Consider the following 24,860-nt stretch of genomic DNA (forward strand, 5'->3'; position numbering starts at 1 on the left):
ATTTATAAATTATATTAATCTTATATTTATAAATTATATTAATCTTTTATTTAATTAAATATTTATAAATTATATTAATCTTATATTTAATTAAATATATTAGTATTTTAATGTAAAATCTGATCGTTATCACGAATTGAACTCGGGTCGCATTGGTACAATGCAGATAGTTCACCGCCGAGCCATTGACTTCCTTAGGGAAAATATTAATGTAAAGGAAACATTATGAGAAGGCGGGTTTTTTTTACTAACAGATGAATACAATATCTGTATATATTGTTTATTGAACTTTGTTTTTTAATTTATATTATATTAATATTTTACGTTTGAAAATTTAAAGGTCAAATCTTGTTTTAGCGCAGTCAGCAGATAAAAAGGTTAAAGGGTTAGTTTTTTGTAATTTATTTCGTTTTTTCAGTCTTTTTTATCTAGCGTATTAGTTTTCAAGGGTAATAGTTCGTTTATGAAGAAAATATCGAGTTGTTTACATAGTGGTCTGGGTTTTTAACTGGGTCGTCCGTCATTCGTAATTTATTTTAAACGTTTTCTCGACTGATTATGATGTTTAATGCAGTTCATCAATCGGGTTTGTTTTATTGATAAAAGGCCCTAACTATTCCGTCTACGGTAATTTTTTATTTAGTCAAGGGGCTTTCTGTGCTTTGTGAATGGTAAGTTTTTCATTTCTTGTTAATTAATTTTTTATTGGTGTGGATATTTGGATATAATTGATTTCCTGGGTGTGCGAGTCATTATATGATATTGGAAATTGGACGGTTTTGGTCTTTTTCACGCGGTATGTGTCACAACGTCAACAGGAAGTTTACGAGTCGTCCACTATCAGATGTCGAATATAGCTATTGACGGTATATTCAAGGGCGAGTGTTGAATTAAAATGCGCGTTAAAGATGCGGCGAGTAGGTCGTAAGCGAGAAAAATACAAATACCCGTTGTATATATTTCTTTCATTAAAATTTGCTTCGTATTATATTTAACTGATAATCTTGACAGTTTTTTTGACGTCACTATGTTAACTTAACAAACAACAACGTGAGAGAGGAGCGCGCTCAAAGGGAATTTTTTATTTCGTAGGTGGGGCCAAAGCCGTCAGAGTGATCTTACCATACGCGATACGGAAGGATAAGAATTCCAAGTAGAGGTATGAATTCCTGTCACATGGTAACACCGATTGTCCGAATTTGAATTTCGGGTTTTTTGACTGACCGATAGACAAAAGGAAAATAATTGTTAGTGGGGAAAATAGGTAGTATCGATATCGTGAATGTATTTAAAGGGCCACGGAATCGCTTGCAAAATTCGGGACGTATTTCAGGCAGTTCCTCCCATTCCATCACGTGTCTCACATATACCTTCCCGTTTCCCAAAAAGGTGATTCAATAACCCCATCCTCAAAATTTCAAACGATTCATAGACTTTTAACCCGAGTTTATTCATGGTCGAATATCAGGCTACAGTTTTCATACTTACGGAGAGTTACGTTACTTCCGATACCTATGATACTCTTCAATTTGCGAGTTTGTAATTTCTTAGACGTTGAAGAATTTACTAGAGGAAACGTAAGGCACCGTTGAGAAACGCTCCAAAGAAATAAAAGAAAGAACAGTTATTTTGTTTTGCACGTCGATAAAACAAAATGGCCAAACTAAAGAGGTTATATTGCCGCTCTAATGAATTGAAGCGCGCGCGGACGCGGCCCTGCAAAGAAGAGCCAAGCGTTCTCGGCCGCCGAATTTGGCGCCCCCCGAATAGGTTTGACCCTTTTTTTCCCCGCTCCGTCCCTGTAGCGGTTCCTAGCCGTTCCCTCGTATCGTGGAAGGCCTAGCAAGAAGGCAGGGTGGGCGGGAGGGGGCGCTTCAATCTAATTTAGTCTCGTGGCGGCGGAACTTACTCGAGTTAACATATAATGTATCAACTTTCCCGTTCACAGAGTTTTATACACCTAATTTTCTGTCGCGGTTATCTGGACTTTTATTTTCCTTCTACGCCAAGAGAGGGGGAGGGGGGGAGCTTCGCTGTAAAAATTCTGAAGGGGGACCTAAAGTCCACTTTTATTTCTTTTGGAAATGTTCACGCAGCCGTAAACTTCGCGGTAACTCTCTAGTTTCCAACTCTCTTTTCTTCGCTCTAAGGAAGACGGCGCGCTACGCGACAAGAAAAATTGAATGGCAAACATAGCCGTCTGTTCCCTATCGGAATCGATTTTTCTCTTAGACATATAAAATTGTGTCGCTAAACGAAAGGACAGTTGGAGAAGTAGCTTCTCTTAATTTCCCCCGGCAGCAATTCACGCGCGCTCCGCACTTTCTTTATCGACCTACATCCTGATATATATCTTCCGCCGTAATCGACTCTATTGAAAGCTACTAAAATTCCCTTTCACTTCGATCGGTCGGCCGCGCTACTGAGCCAATTAAATCCTTTAAATTTATCGCTCGGCGACTTGGAGCGGCTGTATTCCTCCGATTTGTTCTAGAGAGGCTTCCGACGGGAATCATTATGACGGGATTTCGCCACTGCTTTTTATTTTTATTTATATCTCTTTTTTCCATCGATGACAAAGGATTGGCTCCGTCTTGACCTCCTCTTATCTATCTGTACAGAAAATGTTGGAGAATAGAAATCCGTAATGATGGTCCCATCTTTCGTTAAATTAGGGGATTTCGCGTGATTTGATGCGGCAATTTTGTTTTTGTACTGGTGTTGGTAATAGTGAGGTTAAGTGTGTACTATAAAACGCGTACCGAGAACGCTTATAACGAGTCAATTTAACTACGATATTGATGTTATTAATATTAATTGCCGCTTTAATTTCACTTTTAAAATAAAGTCTTTTTTCAAAATTAATATCTTTATTAACGAATTCAATCTTAAAAACCACTTATTTAGTCGCCTGAGATTAGATCTATTTTTGATCTACAAACGCCTGTAGAAGTGTTCAACACGCAATACACTCGTGTTCAGAGCGAAGTTAATTTACGGAACTTCCTCGAGATTTTGAAACCCCAATGTAAATGGTTTTGAGCTTGAGAGTTGACTTAACTTTTCGACGATTTGAATACTTCTTTTGACTAAATATTTGCATTGGTTTAACGAAATTATATTCAACTAAGTATTATTTTAATAATTCATACATTTTTTTTAGTTGACTTGAAAAGTTTGTTCAAATATTTGCGACTGAAACTGCATACATTGGTTTTTCGTTACCAAAAAAGAATATATATATATTACACATAAAGAAGCATCTTATTTTTGAATGAATTGAAGGACGTATTTCTACAGAATGAAAGGGTATAGCAGCTCATAATGGAAAAGCCGAAAGAAAGAAAAAAAAACCTTGAATAAAATTTCCGATATTGGAATGGGCGACTCCGCGTGTTGTATACGTAACCGTAGGGAACCCCGTATTTGGAGATTCAATTTCAAATTATCAGCGTGTCGAAGGTGTGTTTAAGGGTCGAACATTTGCATTAAAACGACAAAACCCTAAAATGGCAACGAGGAAAAAAGCTAACAAAAATCGAGCTTTCGATGGGAGATAAAGGACTGAGGCAATATCGTCGCGATATGTAAGTCGATGCGGAAATTCCCCAGGCTGGCTTCATTCCGGACGCGCGCATCGATTCCTGGAAAGCGTTTCGTACGGTACAAAAGTTTGCATTTGTTCCGAAGCGCGAAAGACATTCGAGAAGGGACGATAACGAATCGCGGTGACGACCTCCCGAATTTAGCGAAAGGCCCAACGAAACTAAAGGAGTTTGCCCTTTACGAACAAGTTCGTCGCGCAGTTGGGCCCGAGAAGAAAAGATAGGTTGGAAAGTTTTAGGATAGACAATACTAAGCCTTGGCATACGTTTAAATCTTCCTCAAAAGGGAAGACACTAGAAAAAGCTCTCGGCCGTGACAAAATGAGGACGCTTCGAACTGAAGTTTAGGAGCTGCCGTTAAATTGACACCCCTTTCCTTCGGCGTCCATCAATAACGAACTTTCTCTATAACAGTGACTGTCTCTCTCCTCGGGAATATTTTCCACCACACTTTTATAGAGGCTTCTTGAGAAATTGACCCCTTTTAAGAAAGCGCTTCTACGGCAATAAAGGGTCGCGTTAAATTCCGAACACGAATTAAGTTCGCTGATATACGATTATGGCCAGTTAGAAGTTACTGTTTTAATATCACCCAATTCGCGACTTGTCCTTTATGTAATTGAGTTGGAAATTGTTTACACCCCGAAGAAATGTCCAAAGGCGATTTTTTTGTAGATTTTATCCGTTCCGGAAAGCTTCTCTTTTTAATGGCGTCGCGGCACGTTAGTATTTTTCAATGACTCGGAAGAGTCTCCAACTTCTACACTTTATTCCCAAAATCTGCTAACTCGATTTAAAGTAGATTTTGTCTTTTTTTTATAAAGAAAATGATATCTTTATTTATGCCATTATCCCCAATTTTAAAAAAAACTGTCGTAATATAAAATAACAATCAGCTAAGCTAATATCCAATGCACCACCTTAGGCCCAATTAAGTCTTCTAGCATCTTTTTTAATGCCTTAAACAGGTGGCCAGGTTACAATGCATAGGAGGGTGGTGGCAAACCCAGCATGCCACGCGAACCAACAGCTCCCTACACTAACTATTACCGTTAACCTCAACAAGCTTTAATGGAAAGGGGAAGAACTCGGGGGAAAACCTCTTTAACCAGTGGGGAGATAAATTGCTAACTCTACGCAGAAAGAGTGGTTCCGAGTTTTTCACCCAGTGCCACAAGCTGGAATCAAACCCGGCTCCTCTTACTGCGAGGCGACAGTGCTAACCACTCCGCCACCCCACCTAATATCATCAGCAACGTAATATCATAATATCATAAGTATCGTAATATCGTAATATCATAAGTAACGTAATATCATAATATCATAAGTATCGTAATATCGTAATATCAAAAGTATCGTAATATCGTAATATCTTAAGTAACGTAATATCGTAATATCAAAGTAACGTAATATCGTAATATCTTAAGTATAGTAATATCGTAGTATCGTAATATCGTAATATCATAAGTAACGTAATATCACAAGTATCGTAATATCATAAGTAACGTAATATCACAAGTATCGTAATATCGGAATATCATAAGTAACGTAATATCGTAATAACGCAAGTAACGTAATATCGTAATATCATAAGTATCGTAATATCATAAGCATCGTAATATCGTAATATCATAAGTAACGTAATATCGTAATATCATAAGTATCGTAATATCATAATATCACAAGTAACGTAATATCAAAAGTATCGTAATATCGTAATATTATAAGAATCGTAATATCTTAATATCATAAGTATCGTAATATCATGATATCATAAGTATCGTAATATCGTAATATCATAAGTATCGTAATATCTTAAGTATCGTAATATAATAAGTATCGTAATATAACGAAGTCTAACCCTTCCGATTCCTAAAACGCTAATTTTGCAATGACAACCTGTTTTTCCAATGACCAGATTAATCATAACGAGACAAAAGATTGTCAGCTTTCCGCTAGTCGTTACTAATCTTTGGATCTGTCAGGTAACGATGCCCGGGAAATCGCCACCATCAGCTTTTTTTACAAATCAGTCGAGACTTATCGAAAATTGAAGCTCTTTAAAAATTAAACTTACTTTGGATTTTTTGAATATTATTATATTTGACCCTTCGTTTCTGTAGGTGTATATTTTCGAAATTGAGACCTTAACGCGTTTTCACTCATAAGCGCCATCTGAAACTAAACTACAGTAACTTTAGCGAATTTCCAGTTTGAAAACTATATCATAAATCGTTCCGTGTCAAACTCGTGTATATTACGCTGCCGTGCAAAGCGCAAAAGCATTAACGACCAAAACCAAAATATGGAGAAAACCCGCGAAATTCAAACTTTCTTTGCCTTAAGATACCCCAACTTACTTCTTTCAAGTTTATATAGTAGACTTGGATTTTTCAACTCAAATTATATTCTGGTACTAAACAAATTACAGGCCAAACGATATTTCAGAAATATCATTAAAAAAATGCTTTTACCACGTATATGTCGGACTATTTATGTCTTAAAACGCGAAAAAATGCGTCTTGATTTGACTTTTAAAGAAAATAAACACATTAATGCGTTTTTGGTTTGAAAATAATGCAAAAACCTAAAATAATGCGTTTTGCAACAAGTCATTTCTCTAAGAACAAAAATTTTAAATTCTAAAATTAGTTCAAAATTTAATTTAACGTATAAAATAAGGTGAAATAAAACCAAAATCTGTAAATCGAAAATTTGGTCGTTAATGCTTTTGTGCTTTGCACGGCAGTACGTTACTTATGGTAATAATGTTAGTCAATAAATTTAAATGGATTTTATCAAATTTCATTTATGGCGTACCCACTAACAATTGTAAGGTTAGAAGAATCTTTGGACTTTTAAATACGAGCCGATTCCGGAATTTCATTAATTAAAATCTTCCGTAACGTTATCGTTTTAACTATTGTTTTATTGGAGTCGCTGGTATGATTAATGGAATCGCGCCTTAGTGAAATTCCGACTGCAGCCAGCGGCACGTCTCTCGCTAAATTGTCTTTTTTCCACTTGACTACACGGAGGACTTTCTTAAATAATGATGTTCTCGAGCCACTCCTCCCCGCAATAAAGAATGGCGTCGAGAAAATAATTAAGAGTCCGTAATAAAACCTTCTCCCGCGAAATGAAAAGGTTCGCGCCATTAAAGGTAGCGCAATTAACAACAAAAAATATTCCCAGGAAAAGAAATCTCTACCTCTATACTTCTTGGTATTAAACCGCTTTAAATAAAAATATTCATGTTTGCGTCATTCTATGCGAAATCTAATTGACGAAAAAATACTTATTTTTAATTTTTATATTATATTTTTTAACGGGCGTAGTAGAGAGATTACCGAAATTTCGGGCTCAAAAACAAATTATTTGCAAAGATACATTTTTAAAATTTTTGTTTAATTAGATTTTAACATTTTAATTTGGTTATTCTAGAATGAGCCTCATTCCATGAACGCACTCTGAGCGATCTTTCGGTATCGACGCACTTGCACGATCATAGAAACGGGTTAGTGCGATAACAGTGGTCGACTTTCTTGGCACGACAAAAGAGGTGTTCCGGGGTCAAAAGATCGCTCCTTTTTGTTTCTTGGAAACAGTCATCGCCTCACTACATTTTGGGTGTTTCTCTCTTTATTCCTTCTATTCACGGTGTGCCTCTTAGCCAATTTCCGAATTTAAAAACAACTGGTAAATCTAGTGCTTCTAATTTCTATCTGAATAGATCAATCCATTATCTTTTTCTCGCAATGAAATGATAATCGGACATAAAAATGGATATATCTGGTTACCTGCTCCTTAATTTACATGATCAGGTACAATCTGAATTATATTTCTAAACTGCTTCACTAATTTCATCGTCAAATTTACATTTATATGAACGTATAAATTTGTGGCGTAAGCGTAAGTCAGATTAGTTTGGGTGAAAGTCGAGTTTGACTTAAGCCACCGCATTGGGCCAGAAAAACGATATTAGGATAAATGCTTCAAAGGGCCAAATGGAGCGATCTACTCATCAGCGGGGGTTGGATTCGACAATGGAAACAGGCGGGGATATCGCGTCCATGACCGTTCAGATGCGTCGACACCGAAAGGACGCTCTGGGTGCGCTCATGGAAATAGCCTAAATATTTCCGTTAGATGACTGAAATTCCGGGCTCAAAAACAATTTATTTGCGAAGTTACATTTTATTTTTAGTTTTAGATAATTTCAATTTTTAAAATTTTAATGTTTATTCTAGACTATTAATAACTATGAAAATATTTGATACAGTTGTCCTTCTATAAATGCTCAGCCCCAAACATTTACGTTAATTCTATTTTCTTCGTGAGAAAAATAACAGCTGAAGTTAATTGAAAGTTATGTGCTATTATGTTTTAGTCAGTTCGTTACAAAATAAAGGAATATAGGAATAATATAATACTTGAAAATTTCTAAAGGGAAAGTCACAGTGGGCTTCAATGGTGGGGTGGCGGAGTGGTTAGCACTTTCGCCTCGCAGCAAGAGGAGCCGGGTTCGATCCCAACTTGTGGCACTGGGTGAAAACTCAGAAAAACTCCTTCTGCGTTGAGTTTGCTTCTCACTGGTTTAAGGAGTTTTTCCCCGAGTTCTTCGGTTTCCCCTTCCATAAAAACTTGTTGAGGTTAACGGTAATAGTTAGTGTAGGGAGCTGTTGGCTCGATCGCGTGGCATGCAGGGCTTGCCAAAAGTCGCTTGATGACTTAGGCCTATGGTGGTGCCTTGGGTATTAGCCTAGCTGATTATTATTTTTCCATCAGCGAAAAGAACTTGGGTAGAACATATTTTAATTTCTGGTTTAAATCTATTTTGTTATATATACAAAAACATTATAAATACGTTATAAATAAATGATTATTACTGAGACATATATGGCAGTTAATACATATTCTTTGCATAGGACTCACTTAAATAAATTACAAGAAAATGTTATATGAAAATTTAAGCTATACCTTTATTTTCTAACGAAATGATCAAACATGACAGCGCATAACTAACTAAAGCTGTTACTTTTCTCACGAAGAAAATATGGTTATACGCGTAGAGGTTATTAATCTCGCGCGGAAACATTTTTAATGTCCAGGTAAGTGTGACCTTGATTTTATGTTTAATAATTTACTAATATCAATAAGTCACCCAATTTACACCGTTAAATCAAAGCATTGTTCAGATCTACGTTTCTACCATAAACGCTTGGGTACCAATTTTTGTTTCTAAATAAATAAAAATTCGCAAAAAGGGTAATTTTTCTTTAAATAGTATTTCCAAAGTATAATACACACGCTTAATCAGTAAATAATTTCCTTTCTATGTAACTAAAAGTTTTCAAATTTGTTTTTAATTTTTGCTTTAAAATCATTCATCATTTATGCCATTTACAACGTAAGGTAACTAGACTGTTGGGATCAAAATTAAAATTTTTTAAAAATTTCAAAGCCGATGATCATGTTTTAATTTGGCACTTTTTGTGACCCCTCAAATAATAAAATATTTTTTAAACCCTAAAGCTAGCGCAATTTCTACTTTAAATTCGGATTCAGCACTATATTCACCGATTTAATGTACTATTTCATCGATTTATCTTGAAGAAAACCCAAGATATGGGAGAATCACCAAATTAATTTTTTTAAATCAAAATTACCTAAAAAATAAAGAAGTAGCTTCGCAAAAAATTGGTTTTTGAACCCGAAATTTCGGTAACCTCAGTTTCTCAATCTACTACACCCGCTAATATAATATTATATATTTTGAAGACCTTTTCACACGAGCCAACTTTTTAAATCAAAATGTTGAGTCAGCAAAAATGGATCAGTGATCCATTTTTTTCTCGCGTACATTTTTGGTGGATCAACTCATCGAACTTTTATTCACACGAACCAACTAGTTGACTCAACTCAAGTTGACTAATCTAGTTGGATCAAAAAGCTGGCTCGTGTGAAAAGGCCTTTACTGTTTTATTTTTCCTGTTTTAGTGGAGATACGAACCAAATATTTTTCTAATTATTATTTTTCTATTATTGTTCAGTATTGGAACAGAACTACGAGGTGAAGGCTCAAGATCAGTACGCCATATTTGGGAACCAAGCAGTCTTTCGTTGTCACGTTTCCATGTCCGCCAGAGAATTTGTCAAAGTCATTTCTTGGGTTATGGATGAAACGATAATCATTCTCGTACAAAACAATGGTAAGTCTAAATAAGTTCTTTTAGATCCTGTTTCAGTTTCATATTAAACAATGCTTCGAATTGGTTTAGCTATAATTCCGAATATTTAAAAACCATTCTTCCTATTTAGTTTTTATTCCGACGCGATTCAGGGAAGTTTTTTTATTTTTAGAATTACATTTTCTTTCAAACTTGGCGGAAGTTTCCTTTTGACCGCTGTCGTTTAACTTGAAGCCCTGAATTTTCCACCGGGTGCGAAACAAAAATATTGTTTTTGAAAACGATCGTAAAACGAATATTACAATTTGAATCTTGAAATCAGAAAGGTCAAATTGTCTGAATCTTTTAAATTCAACTTTTACGCTCAAATAAATATTTAGTCACGCACATCTGATTCATCCGAATAGCGTTTTCAACAATCCATTGTCCCCGTTTAGTGCTTTCAACCATGATATGTTATATCAGAAGCGTATAATAAATCTCGTACGAGAGAAGTAATTTTAAACCTATCTTGCTAATGTTATTCGCTTGAAACATGTACTTGAGCAGGCTCCCGTTGATTGTACAAAAACCGGTTCAGAAGAAAGAAACCATCTGTTAGGGACCGGTTTGGCAAAAACCTGTTATTGCCGAAACGTGTGGGAAAAAGTGGAAAAAACTCTTTTCATGCTAAATTGATCATTGATATATCTATTAAGTGACTAATTTGGTCATTGCAAATAGGAGAGATGAAAAAAGAGTGAATAGAATAGAAGAATATACTGCTTTTATTATTTTTTTTTATTGAATTTTGCCACTAGAGGTGGAAAAAACCACGGAAGTACGATTTTCTACGCGGTTTTTAACAGGAAAACAGTAGGTGGAAAAAACCGCGGAAAAATCTAGTTTTTTCCACCATTGGCAAAATTGTGTTAACCCTGGTTAGGGAGTAAGATATTTGCATGTTAGTTTACATATTTCCCACACGGGGGTGCAACAGATAGTAAACATTGTATAAGCCAGCTGGGGGCGCAGGAGGCACTTCTCAGAGGATGGCTATTATGTAAAGATCCTACACTGCAAATTTGAGGTACATTTAGAGAACATGTCGAGAACACTTATGTGCTCCCATGTGATCTTGTAATGTGTCTATGTGAACTTAAAATGTTCTTAAAAATCATTATGTGTTCTTCTTGTAAACCATGGTGTTATTAAAGTGTTCAAGTGTTCTAAAATTGTAGAATTAAAATTTTCAGAACACTTTACATTTCAAGAACGTTTGGTTCGCATATCAAGAACACTATTCTTTCAAAGTGATCTTGAGATGTCTCTAGTTTTTCATATTACACAGGCATAACGTGTTAAGGTTTTGAACACATTTTAATGTTCAAAACTTTTTGATTCAGAATATTAGATTTTTCATTTTAAATACTTTAAATTTAAACTACTGGCAGCTCTATTACATTATTTGGGTGTTTTGATCTAAAATTAGTTGAGAAATAGCACCTAGTTTATAGAGTAGTAGCACTCCGTAGCTTTGGCCATGGCCGCCATTGTGGTCGCGAATTCTTTATTAATAGGAAAATGCATGGGTGACGTCGTGTGACGCAGCACTGCCATTACTCTATTGTTATCACTCATTAAACAGTTAGTTAGTTAACCAACAAAGCGTCATGATTTACCCAACACAAACCCCAACAAATGGCGACGGATATGGTGGACGCTAAAAAGTAATATCCCCGAGTGAAAAGACACTGAAAGGAAGGAGAAGTCAAATCACAAACTCAAGATACGCAGCAGCGTGGCGACCAAGGCCCGCTTCCAGAACAATTAAAGGCGTGCTTAAAACATTTGGCGCCACAAAATTTAGTTCATTTCAAATTTCAAGATATTTTAAAGTGCAATCCAGTTTTCAAGATTATCAAATGTTTAGAATATCAATTATCAAGGTATCAAAGGGCTATACAGCTTATGGTTATTTTCCAGATTTGAATCATTTGATCCACGAAATAAAAATGGGTTATATACGTAGAAACACTTGATCAATACCGACTTGGTAGAAGCAGCTCCCACAACATAACTGTGGCGGTTGATATTGCAGCAAATCAAAGAGACATTGCACACATACGTCAATTGACGGATTTTAATATTAATTTTGCGCGTGAAAATACCTCTATATGTTATGGTCAAAAAAGCACGCAAAGAAGGCTGTGTGCCCAAGACATGTAGTGTCGCGCGCTAAAACGTCATTTCAAAATCCGTCAATTTGTTGAGTTGGAGAGTTAGGCCTAGTAAATGAACTTAATCAAATCGTGTTGGCGCCATCTATCGTGTTATTAAAAAACTAAACCTTAATATATGTTGCAAAAGTGTCTGCTTATACAAACAGTTGGTGCCAACGCGATTGGATAAAGTTGAAATTTAACCCTAATTCTCCTACTCAAATAAATCGTGTCCCGTGAATCCCAGATTTGTTTGGATCTCTATTTATTCTACCTCATTGGGTCTAACGGAATTTTTTGGCGTCAACGAATAAAAAATATACTAGGCCTAACGGAAATTTTGGGCGTAGGCACAGAAAAATGTTTTAGGCCTAACGGAAATTTTGGGCGTAGGCACAGAAAAAAAAGTTTTAGGCCTAACGGAAATTTTGGGCGTAGATTCCAAAAAATGTATTAGTCGAAGTTTCCATCAGCGCGTAAAGGCGCGTCACTCAAATTTGGCAAGTACAAAAGTTTTTACGCTCGTAAAGAAAAATACTTTATTAAGCACGCTAGTGGAAACCAAGCTGTACACGAATAATTTTCGTCTACGCTGTGGCATTATTGTACTAACGAAAACAGCCTTACCTCGTCGGGGCTGACTTTCAACCACTCGTGTCTCACTTTTCGTTGCAGTTTTGGATTATAAACGGAAAGATAAATATTTGGCTTTATCAACGGGAGAATTGTACGTGTTTGACGTTTCCATCGAAGACTCGAAAAGGACCTTCCACTGCCGGACCAGGCACCGATTGAGCGCCGAGGAACGACAGAGTTCGACGGCAGGCAAAATCATACTGACTGGTAAATGATTACGTATATATTTTCAAAGGGGAAGTTTACAAAATGTTTCGGCAGGAATATCAATAATGTACATACTCTGGATCATTTAGCGTATAAGGCCGCGAGGAAACTACTGGTTTAAAATATTTTATCAATTTATATCTTGTTGGAGAAGATAAATGTTCCAAACCTCTAAAATTTCCCCATAAATAAACTTTAGCCATTTTAATATTTTATATATTAAAAAAAGTGTTTTGGTCCAAATTACCTCTGTTTCTCTGTACTAAAATCCATAAGCGTAAACCAGTCGAGCGAAACGTATTTATAGAAACTAGTTCACCGCCTTTAAAGCTCGTTGCAAAACATACCTCCTTAAAGTTGGAGTAGAAATTTCAGTTTGTCAGCTATAATATAATAAAACGTGATACTCCACGTGAAACTTTCAAAGAAGTTTGTCATAATTAAAGGAAAGCTAAACGAAAGAAATGAAAATTAATTATAAATTTAGACTCGCTTTATACGAAATAAAAAATTTAAAGAATTCTTTAATAATTATTATCTTGAATTTTCTCCGTGAAAGAAAACGCGAAATTTCGTAAAGTCTTTTTTCTCTCTAAAATAGTTTTTGGGGAGGAAAAATAAGCTTCTTTAACAAATGAATTTCTGCAAATGTGACCCGCGTTTGTACCATAAGATAAGCCGCGGCCTTATTCCGTACTGCTAATGATTTGTATGTGGCGTTAGTTTTATTGATTTTTACTTTAAACGTTTAAAGTTACGAAGCTCCGTCGAAATCTTGGAGTTTGGTTCTGGCTAGCCAGGCTCCAACTTTCTCTTTTCAAAAGGCGAAGTGCAACTTGTCACGGGCAGCTGTGCCGCGCGAAGGGCTTTGCTGGCATGGCAATTACCCTTCATGGATTTTAAGATCGAAAATTATTAATATCCTTCCTTTGTCGCGCCCTTTTCCACCCGCTTTTTTTGCTTTCCTTTCTTTTGGTGCGAAATCTTTTTCTGACCTATCAATTTAACCCTGTTCAAAAAAGGAGATTTTAATTAGCGCGCCTTCTTTTTCTTCGAGAAACAGCGTGTCTGATGCAAATCTATTATGAATGCCATTATATTCCCAAAAAAAAATCGTATCGCTCCTATGTAAAGTTTAAATTAATCCACTTTATTTTGTATTTTGACGAAAATTAATATATCACTGACGTCTGCAAAATTGCAAATTGAAATGAATTTTCCTGAATATTTAGTTTCAGTTTCATATTTTCGGAAAGACGATTCGATGTTAAAAGATGGTATTTCATTTAATTCGTTTAAAAGAGTGAATATCAATAAAATTAATTTATTTTTCGACTCGAGTTATTTTTCGACTCGAGTTAATTTTCGACTCGAGTTAATTTTCGACTCGAGTTAATTTTCGACTCGAGTTAATTTTCGACTCGAGTTAATTTTCGACTCGAGTTAATTTTCGACTCGAGTTAATTTTCGACTCGAGTTAATTTTCGACTCGAGTTAATTTTCGACTCGAGTTAATTTTCGACTCGAGTTAATTTTCGACTCGAGTTAATTTTCGACTCGAGTTAATTTTCGACTCGAGTTAATTTTCGACTCGAGTTAATTTTCGACTCGAGTTAATTTTCGACTCGAGTTAATTTTCGACTCGAGTTAATTTTCGACTCGAGTTAATTTTCGACTCGAGTTAATTTTCGACTCGAGTTAATTTTCGACTCGAGTTAATTTTCGACTCGAGTTAATTTTCGACTCGAGTTAATTTTCGACTCGAGTTAATTTTCGACTCGAGTTAATTTTCGACTCGAGTTAATTTTCGACTCGAGTTAATTTTCGACTCGAGTTAATTTTCGACTCGAGTTAATTTTCGACTCGAGTTAATTTTCGACTCGAGTTAATTTTCGACTCGAGTTAATTTTCGACTCGAGTTAATTTTCGACTCGAGTTATTTTTCGACTCGAGTTAATTTTCGACTCGAGTTAATTTTCGACTCGAGTTAATTTTCGACTCGAGTTAATTTTCGACTCGAGTTAATTTTCGACTCGAGTTAATTTTCGACTCGAGTTAATTTTCGACTCGAGTTAATTTTCGACTCGAGTTAATTTTCGACTCGAGTTAATTTTCGACTCGAGTTAATTTTCGACTCGAGTTAATTTTCGACTCGAGTTAATTTTCGACTCGAGTTAATTTTCGACTCGAGTTAATTTTCGACTCGAGTTAATTTTCGACTCGAGTTAATTTTCGACTCGAGTTAATTTTCGACTCGAGTTAATTTTCGACTCGAGTTAATTTTCGACTCGAGTTAATTTTCGACTCGAGTTAATTTTCGACTCGAGTTAATTTTCGACTCGAGTTAATTTTCGACTCGAGTTAATTTTCGACTCGAGTTAATTTTCGACTCGAGTTAATTTTCGACTCGAGTTAATTTTCGACTCGAGTTAATTTTCGACTCGAGTTAATTTTCGACTCGAGTTAATTTTCGACTCGAGTTAATTTTCGACTCGAGTTAATTTTCGACTCGAGTTAATTTTCGACTCGAGTTAATTTTCGACTCGAGTTAATTTTCGACTCGAGTTAATTTTCGACTCGAGTTAATTTTCGACTCGAGTTAATTTTCGACTCGAGTTAATTTTCGACTCGAGTTAATTTTCGACTCGAGTTAATTTTCGACTCGAGTTAATTTTCGACTCGAGTTAATTTTCGACTCGAGTTAATTTTCGACTCGAGTTAATTTTCGACTCGAGTTAATTTTCGACTCGAGTTAATTTTCGACTCGAGTTAATTTTCGACTCGAGTTAATTTTCGACTCGAGTTAATTTTCGACTCGAGTTAATTTTCGACTCGAGTTAATTTTCGACTCGAGTTAATTTTCGACTCGAGTTAATTTTCGACTCGAGTTAATTTTCGACTCGAGTTAATTTTCGACTCGAGTTAATTTTCGACTCGAGTTAATTTTCGACTCGAGTTAATTTTCGACTCGAGTTAATTTTCGACTCGAGTTAATTTTCGACTCGAGTTAATTTTCGACTCGAGTTAATTTTCGACTCGAGTTAATTTTCGACTCGAGTTAATTGATGAGTAAGAGATGATACGTATTTATTTAATTTTGAAAGCGATGATACGTATTTATTTAATTTTGAAAGCGATGATACGTATTTATTTAATTTTGAAAGCGATGATACGTATTTATTTAATTTTGAAAGAGATGATACGTATTTATTTAATTTTGAAAGAGATGATACGTATTTATTTAATTTTGAAAGAGATGATACGTATTTATTTAATTTTGAAAGAGATGATACGTATTTATTTAATTTTGAAAGAGAAGATGTTAACCCTAATAATTAAATTTGAAATAGATGATGTTAACCCTAATAATTAAATTTGAAATAGATGATGTTAACCCTAATAATTAATTTTTAAATAGATGATGTTAATCCTAATAATTAATTTTGAAATAGATGATGTTAACCCTAATAATTAATTTTGAAATAGATGATGTTAACCCTAATAATTAATTTTGAAATAGATGATGTTAACCCTAATAATTAATTTTGAAATAGATGATGTTAACCCTAATAATTAATTTTGAAATAGATGATGTTAACCCTAATAATTAATTTTGAAATAGATGATGTTAACCCTAATAATTAATTTTGAAATAGATGATGTTAACCCTAATAATTAATTTTGAAATAGATGATGTTAACCCTAATAATTAATTTTGAAATAGATGATGTTAACCCTAATAATTAATTTTGAAATAGATGATGTTAACCCTAATAATTAATTTTGAAATAGATGATGTTAACCCTAATAATTAATTTTGAAATAGATGATGTTAACCCTAATAATTAATTTTGAAATAGATGATGTTAACCCTAATAATTAATTTTGAATTACTTTGTTTAGATCCTCCGGGAAGAATATTGCCAAAAGTAATAGACGCTCGAACCAAAGTGACGGAATTTGTGGGGAATACGGTGATTTTGCCCTGCGCCGCGCAAGGGAAACCGCCACCGTCGATAACGTGGCACAAGATCGGGAAGGATAAATCCAGATCGATTAAGAAGTCATCTCGATTCGGACAGATTCAAGGGATATTAGTCATCCGAAATGTCACCCCGGATGACGCCGGGAAATTCGAATGCGCCGCCCAAAATACCGAAGGCAAAGACAGATTCGAGTCAGAGTTAATTATCAAAAGTAAGCTCTTATTACAAGAAATTTGAACCGTAGCGCCGCGGAGTAAGGCATACTAATTAAAAGCGCTAATAGCATAAGTAGTATAATAATAATTAATATGGCACTTCCTATTCTCCAAACGTAACTACTATTCTGCCAACGCAAATTATTTTAATTATAGTCTGTTTCGCCAATGACCTTTTAAATTATAGCTTGGCGAGTGACTGGCAACTAGGAGCAACAAACACAACACCCCACACAAGGAGAACGCAACCCGTCAAAAGTCGTGGATTTTCTTGTGTACGTTTTTCATTGGCTAGACGCTTTAGCAAATGCTGTCGTCGGAAGGGGAAAATTCGGAAATTGTCTTCCCCCCCCCCGCCCGTAAAACGTTCAGCATAAAGGCTCGTGACGCTCGTCCAATGAAATTCGTACACAACCCTTCGTTAGCGTGTTTAAAGGCTAGCTGCGTTCTCCTTGTGTTTGTTGCTCCTAGCTGGCAACTTTCCAATAGTCGTTACTAGTCTTTGAAACTGTCATACAACGTTGCCGCCAACCTTTTTTTACAGATCAGCCAAGGCCTATCAAAAATTGCAACGTCTTCAAAAGTGAAAATTTAATTATGAATTTTTGACGTAAAATGACTATTGTAAACACCCAGTTTGTTTTTATAATTAGCTGTTCCCGAATTTGAGGTATTAACACGTTTTCGCTCTTAAAGGAGACATCCCGAAGTGTAACCCACCGATTTGGTTCAAACTCGGGGTTTTGGTAGACGTTCATGTAACTTGAAAAATCCTAAAGGGAATTTATTCAATGGGCAACCGTTTTGCCATGGCAACGAAAAATGTTTTTGACAATACAAAATATTAAATTTTCCCATTGAAAATAACATGGGATTTTGATCCCAAATTGATCAAAAGTTGATCAATTTTGATGTTTTTATTGTCAATTTTCATTTCTTTTTTCTTTTTTTGGCATTTTCGAAATTTTAAAATTTGTTGAAATGTTTCACAGGGGGGGCCCTAGGAATCGGTCAAAATCCCATGTTATTTTCAATGGGAAAATTTCCATTTGATGTTGTCAAAAACATTTTTCGTCGCCATGGCAAAACGGTTGCCCATTTAATAAATTCCCTTTAGGATTTTTCATTATACATGAAGGTCTACCAATCCCCCGAGTTTGAACAAAATCGGTGGGTTACACTTCGGGATGTCTCCTTGTTAGTTATCGCTACCAAACTAACCTGACAGTATTTTTGCCAATGAAAACTTCGAGATTACGTGATCACTCTGTGACAGACTATCATGAGCATAAATCAATGTCTGTCTAACATGTTATTTACGCTAATAGTAAGGATCGCGTATATTTGTACGTATAGGCCAATTAGACGTCCTCATAGAACCGCATCTGTTAGTCGTTCTGACCGGTGGTGAAGCCAGGTTGAATTGCGTGGTGCAAGGACTTCCGGTCGACAGTATAACGTGGATGAAAGATTTCCAAATGCTTCAGAATAGTCAGCGGATTGAAATAGATAATTCCAAAACCATACAAATATCGCCCGTGTACAGGGAAGACCAAGGGATGTACCAGTGTTTGGTACATCGAGGATTGGAGTCCGCCCAAGCCTACGCTCAAATAACGGTGGCCGGTAAGGATGATCAGTAATAATAATAAATAAAATAATATTAATAAATAATTTCACCCATTTTTGTAAAACTGATAAGGTGGTCGTTCACAAATTACTTAACGCAAAAAAAAATACTTTTTTGAATCCGCTCCTCGTATCAAAGAGTAACAATTGATCAGAAAATACTCTGACTCATCTCAATTATAATAGCATTGTTATTAATATTATTAAATTACATTAAAAATTGTCTCTTTTTTACCTCTCCGAGGGGACTTTGTATCCTAGGAGGGGTTATACAACCACCGAGTCTGTCTGTGGGTCAGGCCTGCGAACGCGTTCGCATTTTCGGGGCAAAGGGTAATCACTGCGTACGCAGTTTCTTAGAATCAGGGAAAAGGTTTTTCCAAAAGCGCCCTCTTTTTGTCATTGGGTGAAGTATAATTTTTTAATCGGCTGGGATTCGAACCCGAGCCCTCTTGAACGACAGGTGAGCGTTCTACCGCAGAACCACGGATACAGTTGCGCCTCACGGAAAATTAAAAACTCTTCCGAGGATAGGTATATTTTGGCTTGCCAACTTGTTATTGTTCTACATCGAAAAAAATAGTGCGTTACGCAATTTGTGAACGGCTCCTGACACAAATGAACAAGAAACGATCCAAAATAGATTTTCTAGTATTAAAAAATAAATGTATTAGACCAAATCGCGAGTTTAGCGATTTTGAAGAGATTATTCGCGTTCCATTGTTATAGATGTCGCTCCTAGCATTCACGAATGGTTCCCTGACAAGACGGTGAAGCCCGGAAGTTCGGTGTCGTTCGTCTGCATCTTTTCCGGGCATCCGCTTCCGGTTTTCCGATGGACGATTGACGGCTACGCGGTAAGAAAAAGCAGCCGAATCTTCTTGGAGCATTCGGACTCGCGCAACGGCCGTTTCTACAGCGGACTCAACATATCGAATATCAAGGAAGAAGACAGCGGCGTTTACGGGTGCTCGGCCGAGAATAACGTCGGCAAAGTGGATCATTACGCGAGACTGAACGTTTACGGGCCTCCGTTCATTAGAGCCATGGAAAATGTGACTGTAGTCGAAGGCGAGCGCCTTTCAGTTTCGTGTCCTTACGGAGGCTATCCCGTCGAAACGCCCACTTGGGAAAAAGGTTGGTACGCCTTCAAATATTCGTCTTTTAGCCTTTTCGCCTTCGGTATTCTAAAGGGAATTTATCACTTACGGGTTGTATTTGAGGATTCTACTTATCTTATCTCTTTGTGATAAAACAATCCACATTTTCGATTTAAAATAATAGGTTAAACTTTCAAATTCAGCTTAATTTAATACGGTCAACACCATTGGAAATTTAGTCATAACGACGTTACATTTTCCGCTTTACTAACAAAGGAGACGAACCGAGGTGTTACACACCGATTTTGACCAAACTCGGGGGATTGGTAGACCTTCATGTAACTTGAAAAATCCTAAAGGGAATTTATTCAATGGGCAACGGTTTTACCATGGCAACGAAAAATGTTTTTGACAACATAAAAGGAAATTTTGCCATTGAAAATAACATGGGATTTTGACCGATTCCAAGAAAGATTTTAAAAAATTGAAAAAAGATTTAAAATACCAAAATTATAAAAAAAAAATAAAAAATTGACGGAAAAAATCTAAATTGATCACATTTGGATCAATTTGAACCAAATGGGTGAAAATGAACCAATATGGCTTAATTAGGAAAAATTTCAATTTTATGTTGTCAAAAACATTTTTCGTTGCCATGGCAAAGCCGTCGCCCATTGAATAAATTCCTCTCAAGTTATATGAAGGTCTACCAATCCCCCGAGTTTGAACGAAATCGGTGTGTAACACCTTGGGTCGTCTCCTTGTAAGTAGCGGAAATGAGGCGCAGTTGGACATAGAACTCCTGGTCTGACCCGCACCCAGTCCCTTTCCACCGAAGATTCCCCGTGAGAGTTCCTTAGATATATCGTTCTTAAAGGCGACAAATAATTTTTAGGCGGCATTCAGTTACCAATCAGCAGACGCCAAAACGTCTTTCAAAACGGCACGCTAGTAATCGAAAATGTCCACCGCGATAACGACGAAGGCCGGTACTTGTGCAGCGTGTCCAACGGCAGAGAGGCCAGCGGTCGGCAGAGCCTTTTTGTTCTGGTCAGCAGTAAGTCCGAAGATTTTGACGAGCAGGTTTTCGAGCTTATACTCCGAATATGTTTTCAGGTGGGATAATTTTACATTTTTAGCTCCGCCAAAAATAATTCCGTTTGACTTTCCAAGCCGAGTAAGAGAACGAACCACTGCCGTTATTACCTGTTCTGTCAGTCAAGGTGATTCTCCTTTTAGTATTCAGTGGCTAAAAAACGGAAAGCCATTTACGTCCGACACCGGAGTGACCATTCAAGTCCACGATAGCTTCTCAATACTGGTCATTTCCTCCGTTCGGTATAGGCATTCGGGAAATTATACCTGTAAAGTGACCAACTCCGGCGGTATATCCAGCCACAGCTCGATACTCACCGTCGAAGGTGAGTTCAAGTGACTCGCGCCAAATTGTAAGCCTACAAATTCTATCTATATACGCCGCGATATGTTTCAGTGCCACCACGGTGGTTCCAGGAGCCAACTAACTCTTCCGTCGTGATGGGAAGCTCAGTTTCGATTCACTGCTCCGCGGAAGGGTCCCCGACTCCCATGATTAACTGGAAAAAGTCCGAAGGTTCGTATTCACGTTGTAGCTCCTTCTCTTAATTTATTTTCGACAGGGAATGGGTAGCAACATTTATTCTTAAGGTGATCCGGATTCTACTCGCAATAACTTTACTTATCCTTTCCAGGTAAATCTCCTCGAGACTTTGTGCCTGTGTACAACAGCTTCAATTACGTCATATACGCAAATGGGACGCTCGTGATCAGAGATGCCGATGAAGCGACGTCTGGTTTCTATCTTTGCGAAGCTCAGAACAACGTTGGAGCAGGCTTAAATAAACTAATTTATTTAACAGTCCATGGTAAGCGAATACTCTTCTTCGCGTTAAAATATATTAAGCATATATACGCGATTCTAAATGAATGTTTATATTTGATAATGTTTAAATATTATAAAAAGCCTAATTGAACAATTTGTTTTAAACGCCGCGACGTTGATAATTCTCGAGTTGAAATAAAAGCATTATTTAAACTCTAAATTTAAAATGTAAAACAATATTACAGCACCTCCTTTTGTTGAAACTGACGAAAAGGTACATAACGTGCAAATGGGTTCCAACGTGAAGCTCAGCTGCAGAGCGAAGGGGGACTCGCCATTAGACGTCTCTTGGTACGTGGAGAGTAAAGCCATCGAACCGCACCATCTTAGGTAATCCATTCTTTGAATTTACCACCGTTTTAAAATTAAATTGATGAACATTCTTTGGCCAGGTTTTCTATAAAGTCAATTCCGGAAATGAGAGGCATTATGTCCACGTTAACGGTAAACGAGTTGACCCGGAACGACAGTTCATTCTTCACGTGTCGAGTTTCCAATTCTTACGGGTTTTCGGAAGTAACGATGAAAGTGTATGTTCAAGGTAATTTCGTTGAAACCAATTTCGTAGCGCAAAGTACTTCCAAATTCAAAACGCGGATAAAAACCGTACCACGCCCCTTTAATTACGCCAAATTAGCATTTTGGCTACTATATTCAAACACGTAGGCTTAAAAAAATGTTAGAAGTGATTGTCGAATATATTACGCGAATTAGATTATTCGCATATTAGGCTTAAAGATCAATACCGTGATCGAAATGACAGTGTTTTGGTAGAAGCGCCATGGACGCCCAAGAACTTGGAAGTCGAAGATTTCGGAAGCCGATCCATTACTCTCAAGTGGAAGGACAATTTCGACGGACACAGTCCAATTGTATCGTACGTCATGCAAGTCACGTCCAAGGACTACGGTACGTACGAGCCACCTTTATGTAGCTTCAAACGTTGTTCGGTCGGATTTAATACTATTGACGTTTATAGGAACGTGGACAAACCTCAGCTTTCCGTCAACGTTCAAAATGTTCGAAGTAAAAGATCTCTCCCCCGCTACGGAGTATTCTTTCCGCTTAGCAGCGACGAACGCGGTGGGTCTCAGCCCCTTCACGGATGAAATTTTGTCACGAACGCTAGAAGAAGGTAACTTTATTTCCATTGCATTAAGAATTATGAAAGCGGTAACGCCAATGTCTATTTTCAAACGCGCAGTCACGTTTATGGTTTAGTGATGAGTGGACTTTTTTTTTTCGTAGCTCCAGATGGCCCTCCGTCGAACGTGAAGGCCGTCGCTACGGGACCCAATTCTATTAAAGTATCTTGGAAAGTACGTATTATTAGATTTGGTTATTTAAATGAATTCTCGACTACTTACAAGTACTTACGAGGTATATTTTGTGTGATCCGTATAGGCCCCTCAACGGAAATACTTGCACGGAGATATCAAAGGCTATTACGTGGGTTTCAAGCCATCATCGTCCACCGACGACAGTTTAGTATTCAAAACTGTGGAGATCTTCGATCGCAACGAAACGGAAGTGCATTTGACCAACTTGAAGAGGTCCACCTTCTACGAAGTCACAGTTCAAGCCTTCAATAGTCAAGGAGCCGGTCCCAAATCGTCCGAAATAATCATTCAAACTTTGGAAGATGGTAAGCGATAATTCTTTTCAAATCTAGCTTTGACGTGGATATACTGTAGTTCAACCCTTTATTTAATTAGTTTTTCTTATTTAGTTCCTCCAACGGTACCAAGTTTAAGTATCGTATCGGTCACCGCTATGTCAGTAACCATACAATGGACGCAAAATAGGCCATTCGGAAGTCCGGCAATAGGTAGGTACAACCTAATGCTCTAAATGTCTTCCATCGTCTTCAACAGAATCCCATTCAGCTCCGCCTTTTTCTCGCTATTCTTTGATTTCTCGATATTAAAGTTCAAATAGTTTAGTTACGTACGTATCTGTCTTTCAGAATGTTATTTATATCATCGTCAAGAGTACGGCGACTGGAAAGAGACGAAAATAGCTTCTACGAACAACTCTTACATCCTACGAAGCCTGGCTTGTGGGACGAGATATCAATTGTACATGGTGTCTTTCAACAGCGTCGGCAGAAGTGAACCCAGTGAAATTATCAATGTTCGCACCAACGGAGCTGGTAAGACATTTTTCCCCAACGACCATCCTTGGTTGTCCAACTTTTTCCCTTTGCTAGCCCCTCTGTCGCCGTCCAAGGAAGATTTCTTGACGGTGGAATCGACTTCCGTTACGTTGAATTTCTTGGCTTGGCAAAATGGTGGTTGTCCTATTTTAACGTTTTCCGTAAAATGGCGGAGGAAGCATCGTTCGTATTGGTCGACAATCAGCGACAATATTTCCGCAAATCAAACTAGCCACGTCTTGCAAGGACTTACTCCGGGACAGTGGCACGAGATTCAAGTTATCGCTCTCAGCTCGGCCGGTTCCACGGAGTCTCAGTACGAATTTCTAACGCTCAACATCAGTGAAGGTAACCGATTTTATTTATTTCCTTAAATTAGTAAACTTAAATATTATCTACGAACTCAGTAAAGGTAACTCATTATTTTAACAACTGTAGAGAGAGTCAGTCGCTGCGAGCTTTATTTACAGAATTAAAACAATGCATAGTTGTAAACCTATTGTTGGTTAATTTTCTAGGTGATGCGCGTAAAGGCTGGTTTACACTAGGGCAAAAACACCACGACGGTGAACCTCGACGCGAAAATTTCCCGTTAGGCCTAATGCAATATTTTTGCGTCGACTGTCATCGTTGTGGCGTTTTTGCTCTAGTGTAAACCAGCCTTTAATTCGGTGATTTGGAATCAATAGCCTATTTTGAGATCGTTCAATAATATTGTACACCTTGACATAAAAACAGAAGAGGTCGAGCTTATGAGAAGCCTAAAAAATCGTATTAAACTCAACCTAAGGGAATCAATAGATATAATTAAGTTAAAAAACAACGATCTACTAATTAATCGGGAAGAGGGCCCTCTACACCATCAAATAATACCATATAAATCTGTTTTTTAGACATCTACATTGATCGAGTGCCTTTGTATATATTTTTTCAATATGCATTTGTTGTCGGGTTTGTTTAAAGTTTGAAAAATATTGTTTGTCGCTGCGATTTCTAAGACCGTTTTTAGTATAC

General features: G+C 36.9%; 1 protein-coding gene across 1 annotated transcript in view; it reads left to right on the forward strand.

Moving 5' to 3' along the window:
- Positions 1–24,860, forward strand: part of LOC149940800 (cell adhesion molecule Dscam1-like) — a 63,802-nt gene that overhangs the window by 34,715 nt on the left and 4,227 nt on the right. The window contains exons 4-21 of the mRNA XM_090179372.1: positions 9,659–9,817; positions 12,673–12,840; positions 16,744–17,037; positions 18,398–18,667; positions 19,400–19,807; positions 20,666–20,827; positions 20,910–21,191; positions 21,263–21,382; positions 21,501–21,674; positions 21,877–22,021; positions 22,084–22,232; positions 22,466–22,600; positions 22,671–22,826; positions 22,940–23,010; positions 23,096–23,336; positions 23,421–23,519; positions 23,658–23,843; positions 23,901–24,194. Of these exons, the coding sequence (XP_090035498.1) occupies positions 9,659–9,817; positions 12,673–12,840; positions 16,744–17,037; positions 18,398–18,667; positions 19,400–19,807; positions 20,666–20,827; positions 20,910–21,191; positions 21,263–21,382; positions 21,501–21,674; positions 21,877–22,021; positions 22,084–22,232; positions 22,466–22,600; positions 22,671–22,826; positions 22,940–23,010; positions 23,096–23,336; positions 23,421–23,519; positions 23,658–23,843; positions 23,901–24,194 (3,513 nt within the window). The remainder of the gene's footprint in view (positions 1–9,658; positions 9,818–12,672; positions 12,841–16,743; positions 17,038–18,397; positions 18,668–19,399; positions 19,808–20,665; positions 20,828–20,909; positions 21,192–21,262; positions 21,383–21,500; positions 21,675–21,876; positions 22,022–22,083; positions 22,233–22,465; positions 22,601–22,670; positions 22,827–22,939; positions 23,011–23,095; positions 23,337–23,420; positions 23,520–23,657; positions 23,844–23,900; positions 24,195–24,860) is intronic.

The sequence above is a fragment of the Leiobunum rupestre genome, chromosome 6 (genome assembly GCF_980474605.1).
Source record: "Leiobunum rupestre chromosome 6, qqLeiRupe1.1.hap1, whole genome shotgun sequence".
Lineage (NCBI taxonomy): Eukaryota > Metazoa > Arthropoda > Arachnida > Opiliones > Sclerosomatidae > Leiobunum > Leiobunum rupestre.